The sequence below is a fragment of the Anastrepha obliqua genome, chromosome 1 (genome assembly GCF_027943255.1).
Source record: "Anastrepha obliqua isolate idAnaObli1 chromosome 1, idAnaObli1_1.0, whole genome shotgun sequence".
NCBI classification, from domain to species: Eukaryota; Metazoa; Arthropoda; class Insecta; order Diptera; family Tephritidae; genus Anastrepha; species Anastrepha obliqua.
Genome location: NC_072892.1, coordinates 162665572 through 162688992, shown reverse-complemented (window position 1 = coordinate 162688992; position 23421 = coordinate 162665572). Strand labels below are relative to the sequence as shown.

The 23421-nt window shown below is 38.6% G+C and overlaps 5 protein-coding genes across 6 annotated transcripts in view; 3 read left to right on the top strand and 2 right to left on the bottom strand.

The window, feature by feature from the left end:
- The window catches only part of LOC129239409 (uncharacterized), a 32872-nt gene extending 29496 nt beyond the window's left edge, over nucleotides 1-3376 (top strand). The window contains exons 2-3 of the mRNA XM_054874878.1: nucleotides 2070-2333; nucleotides 2400-3376. Coding sequence (XP_054730853.1) covers nucleotides 2070-2333; nucleotides 2400-3176 — 1041 coding nt within the window. The 3' untranslated portion in view covers nucleotides 3177-3376. The remainder of the gene's footprint in view (nucleotides 1-2069; nucleotides 2334-2399) is intronic.
- A 7049-nt stretch (nucleotides 3377-10425) lies between these two features.
- LOC129235767 (uncharacterized) lies at nucleotides 10426-10986 on the top strand. The gene is made up of 2 exons (XM_054869797.1): nucleotides 10426-10501; nucleotides 10588-10986. The coding sequence occupies exons 1-2, from the start codon at nucleotides 10447-10449 to the stop codon at nucleotides 10971-10973; spliced, it is 441 nt and encodes a 146-aa protein (XP_054725772.1). The 5' UTR covers nucleotides 10426-10446; the 3' UTR covers nucleotides 10974-10986.
- Nucleotides 10987-15972: 4986 nt separating this feature from the next.
- LOC129239395 (pterin-4-alpha-carbinolamine dehydratase) lies at nucleotides 15973-17265 on the top strand. 2 transcript variants are annotated; one of them, XM_054874871.1, is made up of 3 exons: nucleotides 15973-16162; nucleotides 16265-16358; nucleotides 16877-17265. In XM_054874871.1, the coding sequence occupies exons 1-3, from the start codon at nucleotides 16005-16007 to the stop codon at nucleotides 17171-17173; spliced, it is 549 nt and encodes a 182-aa protein (XP_054730846.1). In that variant the 5' UTR covers nucleotides 15973-16004; the 3' UTR covers nucleotides 17174-17265. The 2 variants fall into 2 exon arrangements, with proteins under 2 accessions (XP_054730846.1, XP_054730839.1); XM_054874864.1 differs by having other exon boundaries at nucleotides 16262-16358.
- LOC129239384 (N-alpha-acetyltransferase 40) lies at nucleotides 17139-18129 on the bottom strand. Its single transcript, XM_054874852.1, has 2 exons — nucleotides 17596-18129; nucleotides 17139-17538 (listed from the first exon to the last, which is right to left on the bottom strand). The coding sequence occupies exons 1-2, from the start codon at nucleotides 17961-17963 to the stop codon at nucleotides 17307-17309; spliced, it is 600 nt and encodes a 199-aa protein (XP_054730827.1). The 5' UTR covers nucleotides 17964-18129; the 3' UTR covers nucleotides 17139-17306.
- Nucleotides 18130-19457: 1328 nt separating this feature from the next.
- On the bottom strand, nucleotides 19458-21427 carry LOC129239375 (ATP-dependent (S)-NAD(P)H-hydrate dehydratase). Its single transcript, XM_054874841.1, has one exon. The coding sequence runs from the start codon at nucleotides 21393-21395 to the stop codon at nucleotides 20355-20357; it is 1041 nt and encodes a 346-aa protein (XP_054730816.1). The 5' UTR covers nucleotides 21396-21427; the 3' UTR covers nucleotides 19458-20354.
- Nucleotides 21428-23421: the final 1994 nt, after the last annotated feature.

Here is a 23421-nt window from a genome sequence, read left to right as displayed (position 1 = left end):
ACAGTGTCCTGTAAGGGTACCCCAGAAATTCGAGAGCTGAGATTTTGTTAACCATAGAAGATACCTCGGGCGCCTCCGATCCACACGTAGCCAGAATGATATCGCGACCTTACGAGTTTGTGTACTTTCCCAACACTCGCAGAGTTGACGCGAAATCCACCCTTCAAAGAGCATACCGCAGGCAGTCAATGGGGGATATTATTCCTCTCCTCTCACAGGTCCCTTTCCTAATAAGCTCATTCGCCTGTAATGTCGCTGTAAGCAGATACCCAGATGAGCCTAAAAAATTTAGATACGATCGAAAGAGATATCAGGCGTTCCCCGAGCTATTTCGAGTGTATCTCATCGAGCCCAAGGCCTTGATTGCCGCATGGCTGTCGGAGTAGATATTTACTTCCGTAGCAGTTATTACACAAGTGAGATAAGTCTTTGATTACGGCTATATCTGCTTAGAACACACTGCAAAACTTGAGTCTAATGCCGAGCTCCACGCAGTGGATTCCTCTGCCATCCCTTCCATTCAAATTCGAGCCATCCGTCAACAGGTTCACTAGATCGTGCCTCAAAGTGCTGCATCCCGCCCATTCTTTCCTTAATGGAATGTAAGTGGAGCATGACCCGCTTGGACTAAGCGAGGTGTCGCCAAGAGGATGAATCAAACGTTTCTGAGTGCCCGTCAGTGATGTCAAGCCTGTAGCTAGCGTAGCATGAGCCTTTCAGTCTGCTTGCGGCACGCGCAGCGACAATTTTGCTACGATGTCTACAGTTACCACATTTAGCAATGCGTCAAGCGGTGAAGTAGGAGTAGGCCGAAGCGCCCCCCTGATTTCAATCAGAGCAGACTTTTGAACCTTCTTCAGCTTCTTCAGCAATGTTATCCTCTAGAGTGATTTCCACCAGACAAGGTCTCCCTACAACAGAATTGGCTTTATAATGGTATTATAGCGCCAACATACAACTCTAGTCGAATCCCACCTTTTGCCAACAGCGTCTTTGCATCCATACAAGACAAATGCTGCCTTCCTTATCCTCTTCTCATTGTTGAAACTCCACGTTAGCCTTCTGTCAAAGAGCTTAGTTATTCCACCTTGTCAGACAGCACCAGCGGTGCGCCCCCCATTGAGGAGATTTAGCTCTGGGCATTTTATTTTTCCTTGCATTCAACGAGCTCCAACTAACATCCTTGTAAGAAATCATTCTGCATTCCCATCTTACCAGCTCCTCCAGCATGTCATTGACAACGACAACCTAGAGAAATGAATAGAGAACACCGCCTTGCGGAGTGCCTCAACTCATCTGTGCGATCCTTCAGGCAGAAAAATGTAAAACACAGATGGCGCTCCAAGCAGTAAGCAGGCGTTGTTCCTAAGTTTAGGACTGGTAACGGCAAGCTAATCACCCACCCTGGCAGAAATCAAATAGATTAACGTAACCAACGCAAGCCATGTCTTGTCGAGGTCCTATGCTCCCGAGAGGAGTGAACAACGCAAAAAGAGAAATCATGCTCTCGGTTTTCCATTTTTTAGAAAATATTTTTTCAATCATTTTTGTTGTCGGTGAATTTGATTTCGTACCTACAACCTACTTACTAACAGCCGATATGCCCAGCATAAGCACACTCGCATACGCCGGCCGCCAGCCACAGCAATATCAGTTGCTCTTGGCAGTTTAATTGAACTTGGGTGTTGCTCCAGATTTGATTTATTACCATGTAGAGCAAAATCGTATAACAAAACATAAATATAGACTGATACATATGTACATACATATACATACATATGCAGATAATAGCACGCGCGTCGAGCCATATGTCAACCAGTTAGAAAAAAAGACATTTTGCATAGTTTTGAATGACCAATAAACGTCCGAACACGCAGAGGTATGAATGTCCACTTGCAGCTACACGCGGCGACCAGTAGATGACTCACATGAAACTTGTTCTTATTACGTACATATATATATATACATATTTACCAATAACTGTATGCCAACTAACACATTCTTACTCATACAATTTACAGTCTTTCCATTTTATAATTTTTATGTGACAATTTGCTTGTGTATTACAGATTCTAATCGCCTTACTAATCGCCATCAACTGTTACTCCAGCTGTGGAGCTGCCTTACGACGCACGCCAAAAGTCTACAATGCACTCATTACGACCGATGATAATCTAACTTCGAGCCGCGCCTACCCCGTCATACAACCCACCATACACGAGGGTGGCGTGGCGCACTATCCTTTCGGACCGTATAATCCCTATGGTTTCTACTCGCCGCCACTAGTGCGTTTTGGCCAACCAATAGTGCCGGGTTTAGCGCCAAATCAGCAGGTGGGGTATTTCTATTATGTTCAAAACTTCGTTATATGACAAATTTGTTGACTCTTTTTTTTGCAGTTTCCCTATCCACTTCCGCAACAACGCTTCCCACCGCAGTTTATGCATCAACCGCCACCAAATAGTGAACCACAACTCTTGCCGGCGCCCAATGCAGCAGCGCAACAACCACCGCCGCAAGATGGCTCACCAATCGAAAGTAACGCGCCTACTGCTACGCCACCTACGGAAGAGCAAGAACCGGTGCAACCGCCTACTTTGCCACCACCACCAAATAAGCCCGCTTACATTCCACCGCTCGACCAGAATCCGCCCAATCAAATGCCCAATGAGAAATTGCCCATTCCCTTGAACGAATTCGGTCTACCTCCATCACTTATACCATTGCAACAATATCCCCAACGTAATCCCAATGCTCCAGTTGCACTTCCGCCTTACGCTTTTAATCAGTATCCACTCATCTACGATCCCATCACTGGTTATCGTGAGCAATTTCTGCCACCTTACGAATATTTCCCCAGTCAACATCAACATTTCACAATAGGCGGTATTCCGACGGGTGCGCCGAAGCCACCAGTACCGACTCCACCGACGGCAGCGCCCAGTGGACCAGTACCAACACCACCACCACCACCACCGCCGCCAAAGCAGCAACCAACACAAGATCCGGCCGAAGAAGCGGCGGCAAGTGAACCCCAACCTCAACCTGAAGAGCCACCACAGTCGCCACCTGCCGATTTTGACAGTATAAAGAATGCGTCGAAGAATAAGAACAGCGCAGTGCCGGATGTGCCTCCACCGCCAATACCATCAGGCGCCAAGCCGCAGCAATCTTAAGGGGACTGTGACGCCGGTTACCGGATTATGGTGTAAAGTTTACTTGTCTTAGAGCTCACTAAACGCAAATAAACAATTAGGAAAATTCTTATAAGTTATTATTGGTAAACAAAATACTCGAATTAATTTAATTTATTGTTAACAAAATTTTTAGTAAGCGAAAAATATTTTGTACTTTGCATTTAATTTTTATATACATAAATATGTACGTCTACATAATATTGGATTTGTTGTAGTAATTAAAGCTCGATTAATTTGTCGTAAAATATAAAAGTTATTATTAGTCTAAATATGGGATTCACGACCTCTTCGAATCTTCATATTAGGAATACCCATTGAAGTGGCACCGTGCAAGAACCGGTGAGTGCATTAGATTAGATTAGATAAGATTTGTGGGGGGTTGGACAAGTCCAAGCAATCAGTCAGGAGACCATTGCACTACACCCGGATAGATTTCAGTAGAAAGAATAGAGATAGGAAAGATAAAATGTAAATTAGTTTGAGGTCACTCTTCCACAAATCTCTTGAATTCATTGATGAATCTTAAGAGAACCGGAAGAGGAAGAGTATGAACTTAATCCATACTCAGTATATCGCAACCCAATATCCTAAGTCTGATTCTGGGGAACGCCCGCCAGCTACATAGAAAATGGTCTGCAGTATCGTCATCCTCAAGACAGGATAGGCATATCGGGCTGTCTACGACCCCCATGGCGGTCATATGCTGACCACAGGCGTTGTGCCCTGTGATTACACCCACCAGTGCTCTCAGGTCCTTTCTTATGAGTTTTAGGAGAAAGGTCGCTATTTTCGTATTTGGTTCTTTCACAAAGCACTTGGGTACTCTGCACGAGCTCAACCCAGACCAACGTCCTCTATGGGTAGACCTCATGAAGCCGTCAATCCATACTGGCTTGCTGTAATTAGTTAGAAAATTTTGGGCAGATATCTTGGTGAAGAGATCAGGACTCTGTCCATCTACAACTCGCTCTGTTTTTTCGTAATTCTTCATGAAGCTTAGCAAAAGCCGAAAGTTTGTTATGCTGATAGTTTGACCTGTAGGTACCCAGTAAGGGTGAAGATTTTCCATATTCCTTTTTTGCACAAAATATTATTCAGACGAACTGGCTTATGGTATTATAGAGCCAAATTACAACTCTAGGCGAGAGGTCATACCTTTTGGCAACAGCGTCTTTGCATCCATACAAGACGAATGTTGCCTTCCTTATCCTCTTCTCAATGTTGAGATTCCAAGTTAGGCGTCTGTCGAGGATTAAGCCTAGGTATTTCACCTTGTCAAAAAGCACCAACGGAGCGCCCTCTATTGAGGGGAGTTAACTCTGGGCATTTTATTTTTCCTTGCAAATAGAACGAGCTCCTTCTTGAGAGAATTCACCGATAGGCCGCGATCCGTCACCCAACTAACATCCGTGTAAGCAATCATTCTGCATTCCCATCTTACCAGCTCCTCCAGCATGTTGACAACGACAACCTAGAGAAATGAATAGAGAACACCGTCTTGCGGAGTGCCTCAACTCATCTGTGCCATCTTTCTGGCAGAAAAATGTAAAACACAGATGGCGCTCTAAGCAGTAAGCAGGCGTTGTTCCTAAGTTTAGGACTGGTAACGGCAGACAAATCACCTACCCTGTCAGAAATCAAATGTCTTGTCGCGGCCCTATGCTCCCGAGAGGAGTGAACAAGGAAAAAAAAGAAATCATTCTCTCGAAATATAAAGACACAACTCATGGAAGCTGTCATAATAACGGTGCAGACGAGTACAGTTGAATGTTAAAAAAATTAAAATATCGTACAATGAAATATTCTGGCAATTTGCCGATTTTTATCCAGCCATTTAAATAATAGCAAAAAAAATGTAGATTCTATAAAAATTTTTTGCTTACCTTGATCAATAGTTGAAATATAATTTTTTAGCTTTATAAAGGTACCGTTATGTAGAAAGGGGGCATGACATGTTTTTCTCGAATCATAAGGTACCGGTCACCGGGCGGAGGAACATTCAAAAGATTTTAATAAAAGTCATGCTGATATATGCAGCCGTAAATTGGACACAGTTATAATACAATTGGACACTAGTGTGCATGAATATAAATATCTGAGCCTAGTTACACTCGGGATCCAGCTGCGGAGGAGCTTATGTTGCCAGTGAGTTTGGTTAGACGGCAAACTCCGGCTGAAATTGATAAGACACAGGAAGATGATTTATTATATTTCACAAACCGGTTGAGAATTGGAAACGTGTGCGTTCGGCGAATGAAATAGTAAACTCTTAAACAACGTGAAAGCTTATTTCAAAGCATGAACAGTTATAGGGCTGCCACAATGGACGTGACGTCTGTGATGGTAGGTTTCACCCATGTAAACATCTGCTACTACCTTGGGGGCATCTCTTCGACTATTCCGACGAGATCCAGGACAAAACTAAACGACGACTATTGGACCGGACGGTGTTTGGACATACGCTCAATGACATTCATCGGGACACACTTACCATCTTCCTAAACTCTCAACCCCTGAATGCCGTAATCGTAGCCCAATCACCAACCACAGCAGATGAAAAGCTCCAGCCACCTCGAGAGGCCCTTTGACATAATTTTTTTGACACAATCTCCTTCTGAATAATGTAGCAGACTAAACTCCTACCTATCCAGAATTGACCCTGACATTCCAAACATATGTATGTACATATGTCCAGCCTGTGAAGGCACAACTCACGATACTAACCACCTTTTCACATGCCCCATCAAACCTACTCACGTATAACACCACTTTCTCTCTGAACCCTCGAAACATCATGTTTCCTGGGCCTACCGTTAGACGTCAAAAAAGACGAGTAACTATATTAGATTGCACTGACAGGGTTTAGTAAGCTGCTACAACAACAATAACACGGTTGAGAGAATACAGAAGGTTGCGTTTATCGCGATACCGTTACTCGGCTTTGGCGAAATCACCAATTGAGCAGAGTTTTTCTCGCGTTAACCTAACCTAATTTTAATCTATTATTACGCCACGTTAATTTTGCGTTTTTCCACTTTAACCTGCGTTTGTCCGCCGAAACACGAGTCTTTTAGATCTTCCCTTTTCTTTAAGGAATTGGTGCTGATTAATGTATGTTTATCTCGAAAATTCGCCAAGTTATTTTTTCGTATTTTTTTGCCCAACCACGAGTACTCCGTGGTGCTCTTATAAATCATAAGTTCTCGCATTCTTCTTTTTCGACCCACTGCCGGTGGAAACATCAGCCTTTACAAGGTCTCTTTTTGGACTCCTATGAAGTGAGACTTTCAGCTATTAGTCCATAGATGTCGCTACGAGTATTTTTAAACCTTCCCAAATGTCTTGTTTTTTTCGCTGTCAGTTCATTGTTTGTTACGTTTCATACAACAATGCATTTTTGTCGCTCGCTCAAAAGGAAGTCTTTTTTGCATCGAATCGCTACGGTTGATGAAAAATGGGTGTATTTCTCCAATCCCAAGCGTAAACGATCGTATGGTCCGCTCGGCCACAAGCCAAAAACAACAGCCAAACCAAATCGCTTCGGTCGCAAGGCAATGCTGTGTGTCTTCTGGGATTAGCGTGGTATGATTTGGGACGCGCTATTAAAACCAAGTGAAACAGTTGACGGTGCACGCTACCAACGACAATTGACCGGTTTGAAAAGCGCTATACACCAAAAACGCCCAGAATATGCCGATCGGCGTCACAAAGTAATTTTTCTTGATCACAATGCCCCGCCACATCGAACAAGAGCGACCCGGGAATTGGTGGAGACGTACGATTGGGAATCGCTGGTGCATGCGGCTTACTCTCCAGGCTTTGGCGCCTTCCGATTATTATTTGCTTGCATCGATGGGCCACGCACTTTCCGAGCAGCGCTTCAATTCTCACGAAGGAGCCAACAAATGGTTCGATGATTAATTTGTGGCCAAAGACGGCCAATTTTTTTGGCGCGGCATCCACAACTTGCCTGAAAGATGGGACAAATGTGTCGCTAGCGATGGCTATTATTTTGAAGATTAAATTTGTAACCATTTTTTGTTAATAAACGTTTGAAATTGAAAAAAAGGCTCATTTCATAGGTATACTTAGGGGGCGTCCATAAATTACGTGAGATCTTTAAGGGGGGAGGGGGTCGAGTCAAATCTCATCTAATCTTACGATGGAGAGAAGGGGGGTCTCGGCAAATATCACGCAATTTTTTTTTCTGATTGAAACAAAAAAAATTATACTATTTTGGTCCATTATCCAGATTGTACATGCTTAAGATTTAATCTTAAGCGTAATCATAGTATGATTAAGATCATTCACCAATTCGTTCGAAAGAAAATAGTTTCATTCATACTTCGACGTTATACATTACTACTGTCAAACCACCATACATTTGTTTTATACCAAATAGCTCAATTTAATCTGAATTTACGGTACAGTGTAGCCCGTCGTTTGTTTTCGCGCCACTATTACCCGAACGCGCGACTCAATGAACAAGGGCGTACGAGTTGAGTGGCAGCGACACACGGACAGGTTCCAACCTTCTTTGTTTATTCTTGTAAATGTTTTACTCGACTCAGTTCTTGCTCTTACTAATTTAAAATGAGTTATCAAGATTTTTATAACGCATACGTCAAAAGATACGTCTATAAGGCGAAGAAGTCCTGCCGCGACGATGTGATAAAATTATGAAATACTGCGAAGCAAAAATTCCCGAAGAAAGAATTAAACATGAGATTGAACGGCGGTCGGTCTACTTTAGCATTCCTTCAAAATGTAGGTAAATATATATTTTTTTAAGAAAATGCTTTTTTTTATATAAAGTTTATTGTTACAATTAATAGCATAAAAAAAACTGACACAGTGAAATTCTTAATAAAATATGCTAAAACCATAACTACAAAATATTAGCGCGGTCATATCCTTCACTGTTTTCACATAATTCAAAATCAGCTTCTTGTGATCAGCGATGATGTGGATGAAGCTATGCCGAACACTACACCATCTAACGTAAGTCCCACTCCAGCACAAGATACTATGAAGAAACAGATTGCTAAGCTGCATATGGAGCTTGACCTAAGTGCTGCAGCGCACGCCGGAGTGATCTGCATATGATTCTTCACGACCGTTTTCTGCCACCTCCATACCCTATCACTCAGGTTGATGGACGTTTGACAATTTCGGACTTTAAAGAACATGATGGAAAGACATTCGCTACATTTCGAATACGCCTACCGATTCAACCGCTGAATGCCTTCATCAGCACGCCTTATGATCTCTACTGCCCAAGTATACGTGATAATTTAAAGAAAAGATGCTGCAGTACATGCAGAGCACAGGCGAACAGCTCACATTGCATCAGCTAAGCAAGCGCGTATGTTCCGCAAAGTGCGACCCTCACAGATTGTCACAAGACGAGCCAATGAGTTACTGTGCGCAGGCGTCAACGGCTTAGAGTGGCTAGATCAGAACGAAGTTGAAGGAGAAGATAATTTTACTGAAAATCATATGGACATGTTGGTCCCAATAGTCTCTCTGGAAACCGCGCATGATTCTCCATGGACTGAATTAGAGTAGATATTCTTTTTTTAATCGCAGTAGTTACGATTTAAGTCTTCTGTTGTTAACTTTTTATTACACTTATAACTCTCAGCAATATTGATTACTAGTCTTAACTAATTGTAAATAAAAGCACGAAGCAAATTTTTTTTTCTCTTTTTACAATAACAATTCAACGCGTTTACATAAGAAACCCACATTTTGAAAAATCTTACGTGAGATTGGGGGATGGGGGAGGGGGTTGAATAAAATCTCACGACATCTCACCAGGGGCGGAGGGAGGTATAGAAAATTAAAAAAAAACACCTCACGTAATTTATGGACGCCCCCTTAACTGAATCATTTTCTAGCTCTGATGCACAAGTATTGCCCACACGATTTACAGAATGTAGAGGGGTGGGCAACACCGGACCGTTAACCGGCTCTCAATGATTTTGAAGAAAACAGCTGATTTGTTGACGTGGGTCACAGCATTTGTTTGCGACAAAACTGAGATTGTGTTGGTGATAAACGACAAAAATGAACCGTGAATACGTGTGAAATAAGCGGGCAGAGTTCTGTTGCCGAATCCCCGGTGACATGCCAACCGAAGTTACTCATGTATGTATTATATTTTCAAAGCGAAAAGTCTTGAAAAAAATCAAATAAATGCTTTAACCGCTTACTCTATACCCACCTGAGTACTTGAATGAAGTGCTCGAGTACAAGAAGTACTCAGTACTTTAACAAAATATTAAGTACTTAGATAAGATTAGATTACTTCGATATTCGCCCTTCGACCTCATGATCTTTTGTGCCCTCTACTCATCACAGTAACTCATCCAGACCCAGCTCCCTGTTGTATTGAGCGTATGTGCCTTTCTTCCGTCTGCAGTTGGCCGAGATGTCTCACCCTTTTCCGCGCTACGTCGTTAAATTTAAGCTGAGAGTGCATTGGCGTCTCCTGTGATTGGTCGCAGAAACGCCAAGAGTCAGTGAACCATATTCCGCTGATGTTCGAATGACTATGAAATCGGGACTATACCCGAAAGAATGCTCTATTTATGCTTGTAATGAGTTACATATACGATTTGTAAACCTCCTTTGGTTGGCATTTGAACCTCTTTTGGCATTGCAGTCTCCTGGGGTTAGTCGCAGAAACGACATGATCGAGAATATCGAGTATTTACTCGTAGTTAGCCGTATAGGAACAACACTATTCACACTTCGAAAGCCGTAGAGAGCGATGAAAGGAGGATGAGTTCCTCATGGATCGTCATCGTGGTAACAAACCCATCAACATTCAAAGCCGAAATTAAGCATCACCGCGTCATACGCGAAAGCAATGTGTAAACTGGGAATCGTGCTTGTATACTATCGAGTAATGATGAAGAAGAGGTCACTAACCTCCGGAACAACTCTCTAAATCCCAAAGGCATATGTTATCAAACCACACACGAGCATTTGTAAAGCAAAAAAAATAAAACTCAAATTTTAAACTGTTGCTTTTTATTGCATTACGAGTATTCTATGCTTGAGTTGAGATAACTGAGGAACTTTCAATTTCAAGTACGAATAATTCGATGCCAGATGCCATTTGGGAAAAGCAGATAAATGCAGAAAAAGTGGGATAAATTCATTTCCACATATAATCAGTGCCGTATAAAAGAAGCGTCAGTGGGACGGCAGAAAGCTTTGGCACAACAAAATTCTAGAGAAAATGAAGTGCATTATTTTACTTGGCGTGTGTTTAACACTCACAGCGCTCGCAATTGGTAAACAAGACATCGGGAAATTTTACTACATACATACATATATACATGTTTATGTTATAAGGCGATTACATCCTTTCTAATTGCAGACGCTGCCAACACTGCAGCTACTTCGAAGCCTTTCGTACGCAGCCGTTACAGCAAACGTTGGCGCATCGTACTAACCACCGAGTCAAATATTAACAATAGCACCTCCGTCACTGAGCTACCGAATGCGATTGGAGTTGGTATGTCGCTCGAGGAAACTACTATAGTGAACAAAATAGAAAGCAAAGGCGATACAACGACTGCCGGACGTGTTACTTTGCTGCCGAGTGTCGGGTCTGTTGTTTTAAAGAGTACTCAAATGCCTGGGAAAGGGTCCCATAGCACCACTACCGAACATCCAAAGCAGCCTGGTTCAAACGGTTTACCGCTGGACTACGATTACTATGGAAATGGTGGCGAAAATGAAGAGGAAGCAGCACATAAATAAAAGTTTGCAACCAAATATTTATAATTTTTTATATGTAGTATACATACATACACGAGTAAAATAAGTAAAATATACGCAACAACAAAAGCTGTCTTTCGCAACTAATAACACTGTGCGACAGTGAAATTATACTTTTATGGAGACCTAGTACAACTTGTAGGTTTTGAAAAACTAAGAAAAATGGTATAGGAGAAATTTCCAATACACCCCCAAAATCTCATTTTATGGCCATGAAACCGTTTTTCAGTAGGTTGATGTGAAGAATCACTCCTAACTTCGCCAATTTCCATCCGATTTCGAATTCGTTTTTTTAATTCGACAGAACAAAAACAAACCTTTTTGACAGTGTGTTGACAATTTTTCTGAAATGACAACTGACGAGACTGTAGACGGAAGTATTTGGAATTTTTTTTATTTTTTCTCTATTTTTTCAACTTTGACATAATTTTTACGATATTATCCGTTAGTGAGGATTTTTTTAGTACACTACTGTTATAGTAAATTTAATTTTGCGTCGAATGAGCTATATTTGACTGTAATTGAATTAAAATTAATAGAGTTGTGTGAGTTTTAAGATTTTAGTTTTTTTTTTACTAATTTGGTATGTAGGTATAACTTACGCTAAATGGGAATAAGGACGTGTTTTGATGCGTTTTTATAGATACGTAATATTTATTGAAGTATATACCTATGTATACATAAGAGTACACTGTACTGCATATAACAGAACTGATTAAAACTTACGAAAAGATCTGACATATTATCACACTTTTTTTTCAATAGAAATATGAAAAAGCTCCCAAGTGTACCAAAGTTCACACTGTACATTGATTAACAAAAGAAGTTTGTTATTATAATTTAACCTTATTACAACGTCAAAGTTTTATTGTTTGTTTCATTGAAATTCAAGAGATATAAATCAAAACGTTGCCAGAAAAGTCGAATTTCTCAATATTCTCCGATGTGGCATCATCAGCATTATCATAAACCAGATGATTGTTATTTTTATAAAACGGACGTAAACGGTCATCATTATAAAGCTCGAAAGCACATAAAGTATGCTGATGTTGCAACTGTTAAGAACCCCGTAGTCTTGGACGATATGATTGACTCAACTGCAGGTCATGAACTGAAGGAAGTTCAACTCATTGCTGATGATGATCAAACTGATAACAATAAACCTGATGATGAAGAGTACTTTCCGTCTGGTTCTAAGTCTTCAGAACGACACATTGTATCAAGTTCAGATTTTCAGGATCTTTCTCGTGATTTACTTCTATCGGGAAGACAATCTGAAACGCTCGCTTCTCGATTTAAACAATGGAATTTAGTTGATGACGACTTCAGATGAATGATGATGATTGAATTTCTTAAAGAGAAGAATTCAAAACTGATGAAGAGAATGAGAAATGTACCGTACCATACTAAACTCCAAAGGGCCGTTTCCAATGCATTTTTAAGTTTGGAACCAATTCCGTTGTGTACTGCACCGTACCGCACCGTACCATACCGTACCATACCGTACAGTGCTGCACTGCACAATACTCCAATAAATATTATGTGTTTATAATGACACTTGTTATCATTTTCATGCTTCGAAACGCGCCCTTATTCCCATTTAGCGTAAGTTATACCTACATACCAAATTAGTAAAAAAAAAACTAAAATCTTAAAACTCACACAACTCTATTAATTTTAATTCAATTACAGTCAAGCTGCTCATTCGACGCAAAATTAAATTTACTATAACAGTAGTGTACTAAAAAAAATCCTCACTAACGGACAATATCGTAAAAATTATGTCAAAGTTGAAAAAATAGAGAAAAAATAAAAAAATTCCAAATACTTCCGTCTACAGTCTCGTCAGTTGTCATTTCAGAAAAATTGTCAACACACTGTCAAAAAGGTTTGTTTTTGTTCTTTCGAATTAAAAAAACGAATTCGAAATCGGATGGAAATTGGCGAAGTTAGGAGTGATTCTTCACATCAACCTACTGAAAAACGGTTTCATGGCCATAAAATGAGATTTTGGGGGTGTATTGGAAATTTCTCCTATACCATTTTTTTTAGTTTTTCAAAACCTACAAGTTGTACTAGGTCTCCATAAAAGTATATTTAATTTTTTTTTTTTTTTGTCACACAGTGTAATTATCGAAAATTTGCACTGGATTTTGCCAACAAGCGTTTCTTAACACAAAAAATTTATGTCAGCTGAAACAGGTCGTTCTCTGAAAAGAGAAAGCATCATCGGAAATAACACAACGAAATTGTGTTAAAACTACTCGGAAGCGAATGCACCAACATAGGCTATTCACACTCACCAACGTAAACGTACGCCCGTACGCCCGTATCATATGAAACAACGATCTACGATATTACGGATCGGAACAGCGGTGAGAATTCATTTACATGGGGCTCTCATTAGTTTCATCGTGTCAGCAGATACGGGCGTACGTTTACGTTGGTGAGTATGAACACCAATGAACTTCGCAGCGTATACGAAATACTATGCAGCAAATTTGCAAGTAGTCCTGTTATACCAACCTGCATAAAGAAAAACGATCTTTAGAAAAGTTACTAAATGCCTTGTGCTGAAAACAGTGAACGCCGTACGCAGTCCCTTACCGCAGCCCCTAACGAGCACAAAAGCTCATCCCCCGAGAACAACTGCTTTCTTTTAATTACATATTTACACAATACATCGGTTTGTGTGTGTATGTGTTTGGGTGTATCTACACCATGTTGCCAATGATATTTTTGCTTACACACTTTTTCACACATCCGCGTTATCAGTTACAATTTTTCATTGTTTAATAAACCAAAGCCAAAAACCAACAAATGCAAATAGTTCATTTATCTATAATTAACATTATTCAACAGTGTTTTTAAGTTATTTTAATAAAAATTATAATTTTTCTAAGTTTATTTTGTATATGACTTCGAAATGTACTGCTTGGCAACACTGTGTGGTGAGAGAGCAATCAGCTGACAGCGTATTAAGGAATTTTTAAAAATCGTGATATAAAATCTACGATACTACGATACGGAAGGAAGGAATTTTTCATTTACATGGGGTTCTCATTAGTTTGATCGTAACAGCTGACAGGGGATTGCGTTCACTGTTTTCAGCATTGCTCGGGTCACGTGTAGCTTTTGGGACATAGTTGAAATATTTGATGTGCCAATAGCTACAGTTTCCCGAAAAATGAAGGGAGTAACGCTACTTATCAGCACTCTAAGGTGGCAATACATAACGTGGCGAATAATATGAAGCAACTGCAGAACCATAACAAATCCTTGAAACAAATTAAACTTTAGCTTATTGACCGATCCAATATAGAGAAATATCCAAAGGCGTCAAAGAATTTGAAATGTTAATAATTGCGTTAATTTTTGTTTACGAGTTTTTTTGAAGTGAAACTTCTTAGGCGTCGATGGACCTGCGAGAATGGAGAGTTAAATTTCAAGGTCATCAAACGTTTTGGGCATTTTCGTTCCGCGAAAGAGAAAAAAAATGAAATGTAATAATTTGAGTTTAAGTGAGTTTGTAGAATCCAAAGCTCGTTATATCCTTCTACTTTTAATTAGTCTTATGTACATAATGTAATTTTATTGAAAACTGTGTGTTGGGTTATGTAAATTTGTATATACGTAAATATTCTATGGTTGAAAAGCGTAGGTAAGGGAACTGAATTTGTGTTTGACATATTTTACAAAAATTAAAGGTAATCTGCTTTAACTTATTCTGTTCGTTGTTTGAGAATTTTTTTTTGTTACCCAATTTCTGTGTTATATTAAAACATCGCAATAAGTCATGTTTTTAATTATAACTTATGTTTTTCGCGTTCATTACTTTATTATTATTAAATTACTTTTGTATTTCAGTTTTAAATAATTTCATTTACATATAAATTTTTAAATTTTTTGCTTATTTATGTACATATTTTATACGGATTGTGCTTATTTTTAGTATATGTAGGGCAACTATTGGGCAACCGCACACTAAATACTAACCTCAATGGTGGTGTGGAATCTAAAAATTCCACACCTTTGGTTCAAAAATACCCAATTCATGTTTCTACCAGTGTGGCAATATTGGAAAATGTTATAAAAAATGCACATTTTTCAGCGCTCTCACGAGAAAAAGAGTTTCACATCTAGTCATCTATGTTTACCTACACCGGTCGATCCTTCTCCGTTTTTGGTAAATTTTGTGTATTTGTATTCTCTGCAAATGTTGTGAGTTTATTTAGATAGGTACGATAGGTAAAAGAGTACCTTCTCTCTCTCATTCTCCCTCGGGCCTCTCTCTCTCTTCCATTCTTTCTCGGGTCTCTCCCTCTTTCTTTGTTTGCATTGAAAGTTTCATTTCTGTTATGTGTACTACGCTGTACGCACTTTTTTTATCTATTTATTTTTCGAGCATTTCTGCGCAAACGGTTTAAAACTATTTTATGGTCCATCTTTAACTCCTGGGCTACTAACATGGCGGTCAACTTCGATAATTTCTGTGATTTTATCGCCATTATCGAGATTTTCTTAAACATTGAAAATACCTGAACGGAATCGACGAACCCAAAATTGCATGTAATTTGCTGTTACAGTAACGGTACCATAAACACCATTCACAATTTCAGCCAAATTGTTGGTTTCCATTGTTAACAAAAAACCAAAAAAATTTGTATAGTGTGAAATGTCACCTAGAAAATGAGCATAAACTTATTTGATAAATTGTTTGAGCGATACTTTACGAGATATCGATCGCAGCAGCCGTCTACTGTGAAAATAACGCATTTTTGTTTTTCCCCAAACTAATATACATATAATAATAAACATTAAAATTCGCTCATTGAATAAATTATATTTTTCACAATCAAATATTCCACAACGAAAGTTTGGGAGCATCGTGGTAAGATTTGTGTTGTTTTAAGGGCACTGTAATTATATACTTGTATAGTGGCAACAACTACAATCAGCTGATTAGCAAACAAAACTTATCTCGCTACAAAAACAACTTTAGTTTGTTAAACAATGATTTTTTCAAGTAAATTATTAAGAATTTATAAAACATCGAAAGTATTCCCAAGTTTCAAGCATGCTGGTGTACAACAACAATTCTTAAACGGCAAGGATATAACCCCCGCCGTCGATTGTTCCTACTTAAGCCGGCGATATCTAGTATTATGCACGTACGTATGAAAATGTGTAGCTTAGTGGAATGTATGTGTTAGTGTGCGTATACATAAAAACAAATCAAGTCTCAAACAAAATCAGTGAATTTATTTCAGTAGTTTACCAAAGGCAGTGCGAACAGACACGTTTGGAAGTGATAGGCAATACTCCACAGTAATTACGCAGAATCCTATACCAACGAAGAAAAAAATGGTAAGAAAGCCGAATCGTTTGATTATAAATTTGAAAACGAGCAGGGGGTGGTAGTAGACACCTGTAGGAATTTTAAGTATATCGAAAAAATATACTTGTAAAGCGACATTTTATAAGCGATTTAATAACTCTTAGTAGCAAAAATGTATATGCTTATCTGCCATGCACCGTAAGGTCAAATCAAAGCGAGAAGAGATTAAGTGAAGTGAAAGTCTATATAGAAATTTCAAGGCCATTAACAACAGTAAATATGTATGTATAAAGTAATGTAACAATTAAATGTGTACCTATAAGATTTTTTTCACATTTAAAATGAACTGGTTTTGTTAAAAGAACAAAGTAAATGAAATCTGCTTTGATTGCAATAAAATTTGATTTAGTTTTCGTAACTCCTTTTCTTTAAGTTGTTGAGTCATTAACACATTTGGGTAGATCCCCTATCGTACAAATATATAAAATCTAATATAAATCCCGACCAATACTAATCAGATTTAATAAATATTATTTTCCAATTTAAGGCAAAATTAACAGAACAAGAACGATCTGAACATCTTCAACCCTTTCTGGATGCTGGCTGGTCACTGGTAGATGGAGGTGATGCCACGTACAAAGAGTATTTGTTCAAAGATTTTAATGAAGCTTTTAGTTTTATGACTGGGGTAGCAATGGTTGCCGAAAAACGGAACCACCACCCAGAATGGAGTAATGTGTATAATAAAGTGCAAGTGAAAATGTCTACACATGACGCTGGTGGCCTTACTATGAAAGACATCTCGATGATGAAATATATGGAGGCACGGGCCAAATGCTTCTAGATTATATTTGCATATTCGATTTTGTATTGTTGGATTTTGTTAGTCATTTAAAGTTGTAAAATAAATCATTTATCTGAGGATAAAACATTTAAGTCAATTTTTTTTTTGTTGTCAGCTAGGTACTTAAAGGATATTATAAAATCTTGCTTAATATTTCGTATTCTGCTTTCTCCAGTACATCCGGCGACGTTTCATCCAAGCTGTAGCCGATTGCTTTAAAGAAAGCTGTAGCATTGGTATTATTTTTCAGCACTGTTAGCACCACTTTGTCCATATGCCAGTGTTGTGCACATTGTTCCAGCACGTTCATCATGAACTTACCAAGTCCTTGGCGTTGAGAGCCGCTTTCAATTTGCATTTCATAACTGAAGCGAAATAAGGAATTGTAAACTATTAACTTATAAGAAAACACGTTTATTCACCAATAAAGCACGCTGTGACCGTAGTCCATATCGAAACGGAACATAGTATATGCCACCGGTTGTCCACTCTTATCAGTTGCTACCAAATACCGTGCCCATTTTTTGTTCAAGTCATTTTGCTTCACCTTCGGCTGCCACCCCATTTTTAACGCTTTATAAAATGGACCCACATTACGTTCTGCTAACTTAAAAGCCCATTTTAATGTTTTAGAATCCATGTCCGCCTTTGCACGACAATATAGTTTGTATTCTGCGCCATTCTTTGCCGCGTACTGGAAGGCATCCGGTACGGCCTCCAACGGGTTCTTAGCTCTGGCTGCATTTTCAATATTTCTTTGTTGATTAGTTGTTGAATTTGTATTTGTCATTTCTTATTATGAATTTACTCTATAAAGCAAACGTATGTTTAAAATTTAAAATAATAATGCCGGCAAATTTTATGACTTGCGCCCTTTATTTTCCCAGATGCTATTTGCACATTTGTATGAAAACTTTTTGGTCGATTGAGCGGGAACAAAACAAGGTAAACGAAGTGCTGCCATCTTTCGCGAATCGCATGTTGAATTCGGAAGTGTGTTTTTCAGCCATAAACACCCATTTGGCGACAAATAATAGACGGCGTACATGAAATTAATCCAGTGAAATAATACAATTTATTGTAAGTACTCAAGAGGCAATAATTAATTAATTTATTTATATGTCAAAACATTACATAAAGGGTATTCACATACATTATATACTCAGTCCTGCCATAAGTTCTGTTACAAGTTAGGCCTATTATAGATATGAAATTGTAACACTTTTTTTAATGAAGTTTTAATTAGTTTTCTTTAATCATGCAAATATCAAAAATACAAATTATAATATGCATTCGAAATGGTAACCATTTGCTTTATACAAGCCTTTAAACGATTAGGCCATTCAGCAACACGCACGGTTTCCTTGGATATTAACGACTGAGAGACTCTGAAATTTTCCAAATTTCTGTGAGTTCTTGTTGTTGTTGTAGTAGCATAAACATTCCCCATACTTACATATGGGGAATGCTGCTGGAGTGACAGTCCTTGGCCGGGTATAAATCCGGGTCGTTTCGGTAACGTAGAACCGACTGTCGTGGAAACGTCTGTGAGTTCTTCGCCAAGCCATGTTAATCAATTCTGACCATAAACTGTAATCCAATTGTTTCAGATCTATACTTTCAGACGGCCACTCCTTTGCGGCTATGAACCCAGGAATAATAATTTTAGCCACTGCTGAGTGGTTTTAACCTTATGGGCTAGAGCGGAATCTTGCTGGAACGCTCTCCATTGAAAAGAGTACTGCTCAACAGCTTCTCCATGCCTCCTAAGACATCCTCCTGTTACACTTTTGCCACACCTTCTAAGATATCCTCCTGGTCCTCTTTCGCCAACCAAAAGAGGTTTAAAAATCTCATAACTCTCCTCAAGTATAAACTCAGAATGCTCACGGACATTCTCACAGGCCTTTGCAGACTGCGTAGTCATCTGTACATCATCGGAATATGGTCCACTGACCTTTGTCGTTTCAATGACCAATCCCAGGATACTGCAATGCACCTTCTCATTGAACGCAGCGTTATAACGCAGAGAAGGTTGAGACATCTCAGCCATTTACAGCTGCAGGAAAGGCACATACGTTCAATCCAACACAACTCTATCTTGAGTTTATTAAGGGAACTTTATCTGGATGAGGTACTGTTTTGAATAGGGGGTACAAAAGACCATGGGGTCGGAATGCTCCAATAAATCTAAATCTTCTAACCACACCCAAATAAACTGGCATCTACTCCCATATCACCATTGCATGTCTTGTTAAGGTTTAAAAGGAAAACACCGATCGAGCTCCGTAAAAGTTTTTAATTTGATTAATATAAAGGATATTTTACAGTAAATATACCTTTAATACTTAAATCAACGTCAGTTTTTAAATTAATTCAAATATTTGTAAGAGGTTGTCTATGAATTGTAAGTTCCCAGCAATACAAACTGGAGTTTAGTTAAACAAATAAACAAAGAATTAAAAAGTTACCTAAATTTAATTGACAAATCGTGAATCATCATATAATAGGCGAATTTTTGTTTAATAGCGATCATAAAAAACCATCTTCCGTTCGAAAGCGGAACAACAACAAAAGAATAGTTGTTTATAATTTTGCAACGGGGTGAATATGAGACGAACTCGTAGAGGTACGAATTAATACTCGTAGTGATTAGGGCAAGTATGAATGAATTTAAGATAAAACGCCTCATAGACAAAGTGATTTAGCTATCAACCGCATTATTTCGATACTTGCGTCATGTGTGTAAAAATGAGTGCAACAGCTTAAAATTCTTCATCCGCAAATTGAATGGTTTAGATCAATGATGATGAATACACAATTCGCCTTGAGTTTAAATGAATGGCGAAAGGAGTTGGATAAATAAATTAATTTCATCTTTTCTTGTAAGTATTACAGAGAAAATGTAATTGGTTCATTAAATATTACACTAAATATAATAATAAAAATTTGCTCATTCAACCAACTAATTGAAGGATATTATTTCATTGTTTCCCAATAAATTTCAAAACGTTTTACACTTAGATAAAAAATTTGTAGTAACACTGTGTAAATACGAATATATAGTAACCGCTACTACTTTAAGAAGTTGAAGGAGACATAGACAATAATAAAATCGATTCAACAAGTTCGCTTTATCGAAATTCAAAAACAAACTACCTCTCACAAGTTTACCAGCTTATTATTGTTCTTCGAATGTATCTCGAAACACGGTGTGAATTTCATTAAGCATATCGCTGGCAACCATACTGCGACCCCATTTCTGATAACCAGCAGCATTGCATTGCTTTACCAGATAGCAAGCCGCAAATGTAGCCAAATAAGCGGCATTCGACTGATTCGATTCTAATGCCCAATGGAAGAATGTAGCAATGGAGCCGCATAGCAAATCACCTTGCCCACCACATCGGCGTCCAGAGCCACCAGCCGGCAATGTATACATTTCAAAGGTGCTTGGTATATATATCCTATCTTGCTGTCCTTTTTCGAGTACAATCACACCACCTCCTAGCTGCGCCATACGCTGCCTCGCGACATCGACATCTTCAGTGAACAGACGACGAAATTCAATTTTGTTTGGCGTTAAAATGACATTACGTAATCCGCTAAGTAACTCCATATTTTCATTGAGAATGAATAATCCATCAGCATCTATGACCAATGGTTTGCTAAGTTCTTTGCAAAACTGGATAAGGCGTATAACAGTCTTCTGTATGTGTAGATCTCGTCCAAGTCCCGGTCCAATGATAAGTACATGCAATCGGTCTAGCCACGGTATGATTTGCTCTACTGCATCATCTGCATCCAGCAAAGGATGTACTATTAATTCCGGACTATAGGATTTGATGACAACGGCGGCATCACGTTGACAAAAAACATGTGCTAAGTCGGCGCCTACACGCATAGCACTTATGGCTGAAAAATATGGAGCACCCGTATACTCCAGCGATCCGCCTATAACACCAATTCGTCCAGCTTGACCTTTGTGTCGCTGATCGCCGCTGCTGTTTGTGGCATTCAATTTTGGCACCACCGTGGAACGCGTAAGCCTCAATAACTTGTCTGCCTGTACAGGTATTTCTATGAATTTGGACATTTTGTTACCGTAGGCACTTCTCTGGAGATATCTGGCACCGTGCCAATTACTGTTAATCTTGCGCTGTGAAAGTGTAAATAAATAATCGAACTTGCTAACGTTAACAAACGGCTTTATCAAGTTCATTTCTATGTTTTCCTCAAGGCGAATTTCGGCTATACCAAGACGAATCTGTGTATGTAGATTCGCCTTGTTTTCACTTCTCTTTGTTGACTTTTCGTTAATAAAAATAAAAGCAAACACTGTAGCGGCATATTTGATTAAATTTTGTTAAGCCGGCAGTGATGCCATAAAGGTTGAATGTGTTAGATAAAAAAGTATTGATAAATAGTTGTTTCTATACAATAAATATGTTGCTAAATATTTCCAACGAGGTGGAACCTTTTCAAATATCGAGTATTTTTTAAGGGCTTCAGAACTTAAAATGATAATACAAGGCAGAAAATTATTGGAATGATTGTTTTTGTTTTGTATTATATCTGGTACATAATTTCATGGCATTTATTTTTTGAATATGATATCCGGCATATGTCCGTTGCGGCTACTAGTTACATGGTCCATTCGATCAGTTTAATTTTTGATTACTTTTTCTAATAAATCTGGACGTATGACGTTAATAGTGGCTTGAATATTGGAAGAAATCGATTGTTAAGCGCGCTCTATGGCAAATAGCGCCGTCTTGTTGGAACCAAATGTGGGCGATGTTTAGCTGAGTAATTTTTCGAAACAGAAATAGCACTTTCTATTCCCCATACCGGCAGTTCCTTTCACATTTCGAAAGAAATAAGGACAGATGATACAGCCAGTGATCTATGAACTTCGCGAGCAGATTTATTTTTGACGTGATAACGTCTTATAATTCGATTTAACAGGCTGCACGCACGAAAAAATGTGTCGTTACCTTGCTCATTACTGTTCATATGTAGTTACCTTGCTCATTACTGTTCATATGTAGTTACCTTGCTCGTTACTGTTCATATGTAGTTACCTTGCTCATTACTGTTCATATGTAGTTACCTTGCTCATTACTGTTCATATGTAGTTACCTTGCTCATTGCCGTTACCAAAATGTGTCGTTACCTTGCTCATATGTAGTTACCTTGCTCATATGTAGTTACCTTGCTCATATTAGTGTTACCTTGCTCATATGTAGTTACCTTGCTCATATTAGTGTTACCTTGCTCATATGTAGTTACCTTGCTCATATTAGTGTTACCTTGCTCATATGTAGTTACCTTGCTCATTAGTGTTACCTTGCTCATATTAGTGTTACCTTGCTCATATGTAGTTACCTTGCTCATTGCATTGAATGAACTGCAAGCGAAAGCGCGGAAGGAACGACAAAGCAAACAAAGCAAACGAACGGCAACGTTCGACATCTTGCTCTCCCCTACTTATGTGAGCGTATATATGTATGTAATATATATGCGCATATGTACATATATAAATTCACGTATTTGTATTGGCATATGCCTTCTTATTGATTATTATTAATTTGATTTACTTGAAGAATTTAAAATAAAACCAAGTTTGTTAATAATACCTGTTGTTTTAATGTTATTATTATTATTTTTTTATTATATCTGAAGGAAAAAATGTATGGTAATATTTACCATATGTATACCTTATAAGGTATGTTGTCTATACTAATATTATAAAGAGGAAAACTTTGTTTGTTTGTAATGAATAGGCTCAAAACTACTGGACCGATTTTAAAAATTCTTTCACCATTCGAAAGCTACATCATCCACGAGTAACATGGATTATATTTTATTTTGGAAATAGGGCTCGAGATATAGGTCAAAACGTGGACCCGGGTAACCTTCGGATGTGTATGTACAATATGGGTATCAAATGAAAGCTGTTGATAAGTGCTTTAATACGGGGTAATTTTCATACCTATTGATGACTAGGGTCTGGAAATATATGCCAAAACGTGGACCCGCCGTGTCTTTGCACCGAATTAAACCAAACTTACACACATTGTTAAGTAGGTATTGAAGATGATTTCCGTATAGTTTGAATACCTATTGGTAGATAGGGTCTCGAGATATAGGTCAAAACGTTGACCCGGGTAACCTTCGGATGTGTATGTACAATATGGGTATCAAATGGAAGCTGTTGGTGAATGCTTTAGTTCAGAGTATTTCCA

Coding starts and splice junctions, on each gene's coding strand:
- LOC129235767 (XM_054869797.1), top strand. CDS start 10,447: ATGAAGTGCATTATTTTACTTGGCGTGTGTTTAACACTCACAGCGCTC. Junction 10,502..10,587: donor ACTCACAGCGCTCGCAATTG/GTAAACAAGACA, acceptor TTCTAATTGCAG/ACGCTGCCAACACTGCAGCT.
- LOC129239395 (XM_054874864.1), top strand. CDS start 16,005: ATGATTTTTTCAAGTAAATTATTAAGAATTTATAAAACATCGAAAGTA. Junction 16,163..16,261: donor CGATATCTAGTATTATGCAC/GTACGTATGAAA, acceptor AATTTATTTCAG/TAGTTTACCAAAGGCAGTGC. Junction 16,359..16,876: donor TACCAACGAAGAAAAAAATG/GTAAGAAAGCCG, acceptor TTCCAATTTAAG/GCAAAATTAACAGAACAAGA.
- LOC129239384 (XM_054874852.1), bottom strand. CDS start 17,963: ATGACAAATACAAATTCAACAACTAATCAACAAAGAAATATTGAAAAT. Junction 17,539..17,595: donor GGTCACAGCGTGCTTTATTG/GTGAATAAACGT, acceptor ATTTCGCTTCAG/TTATGAAATGCAAATTGAAA.
- LOC129239375 (XM_054874841.1), bottom strand. CDS start 21,395: ATGAACTTGATAAAGCCGTTTGTTAACGTTAGCAAGTTCGATTATTTA.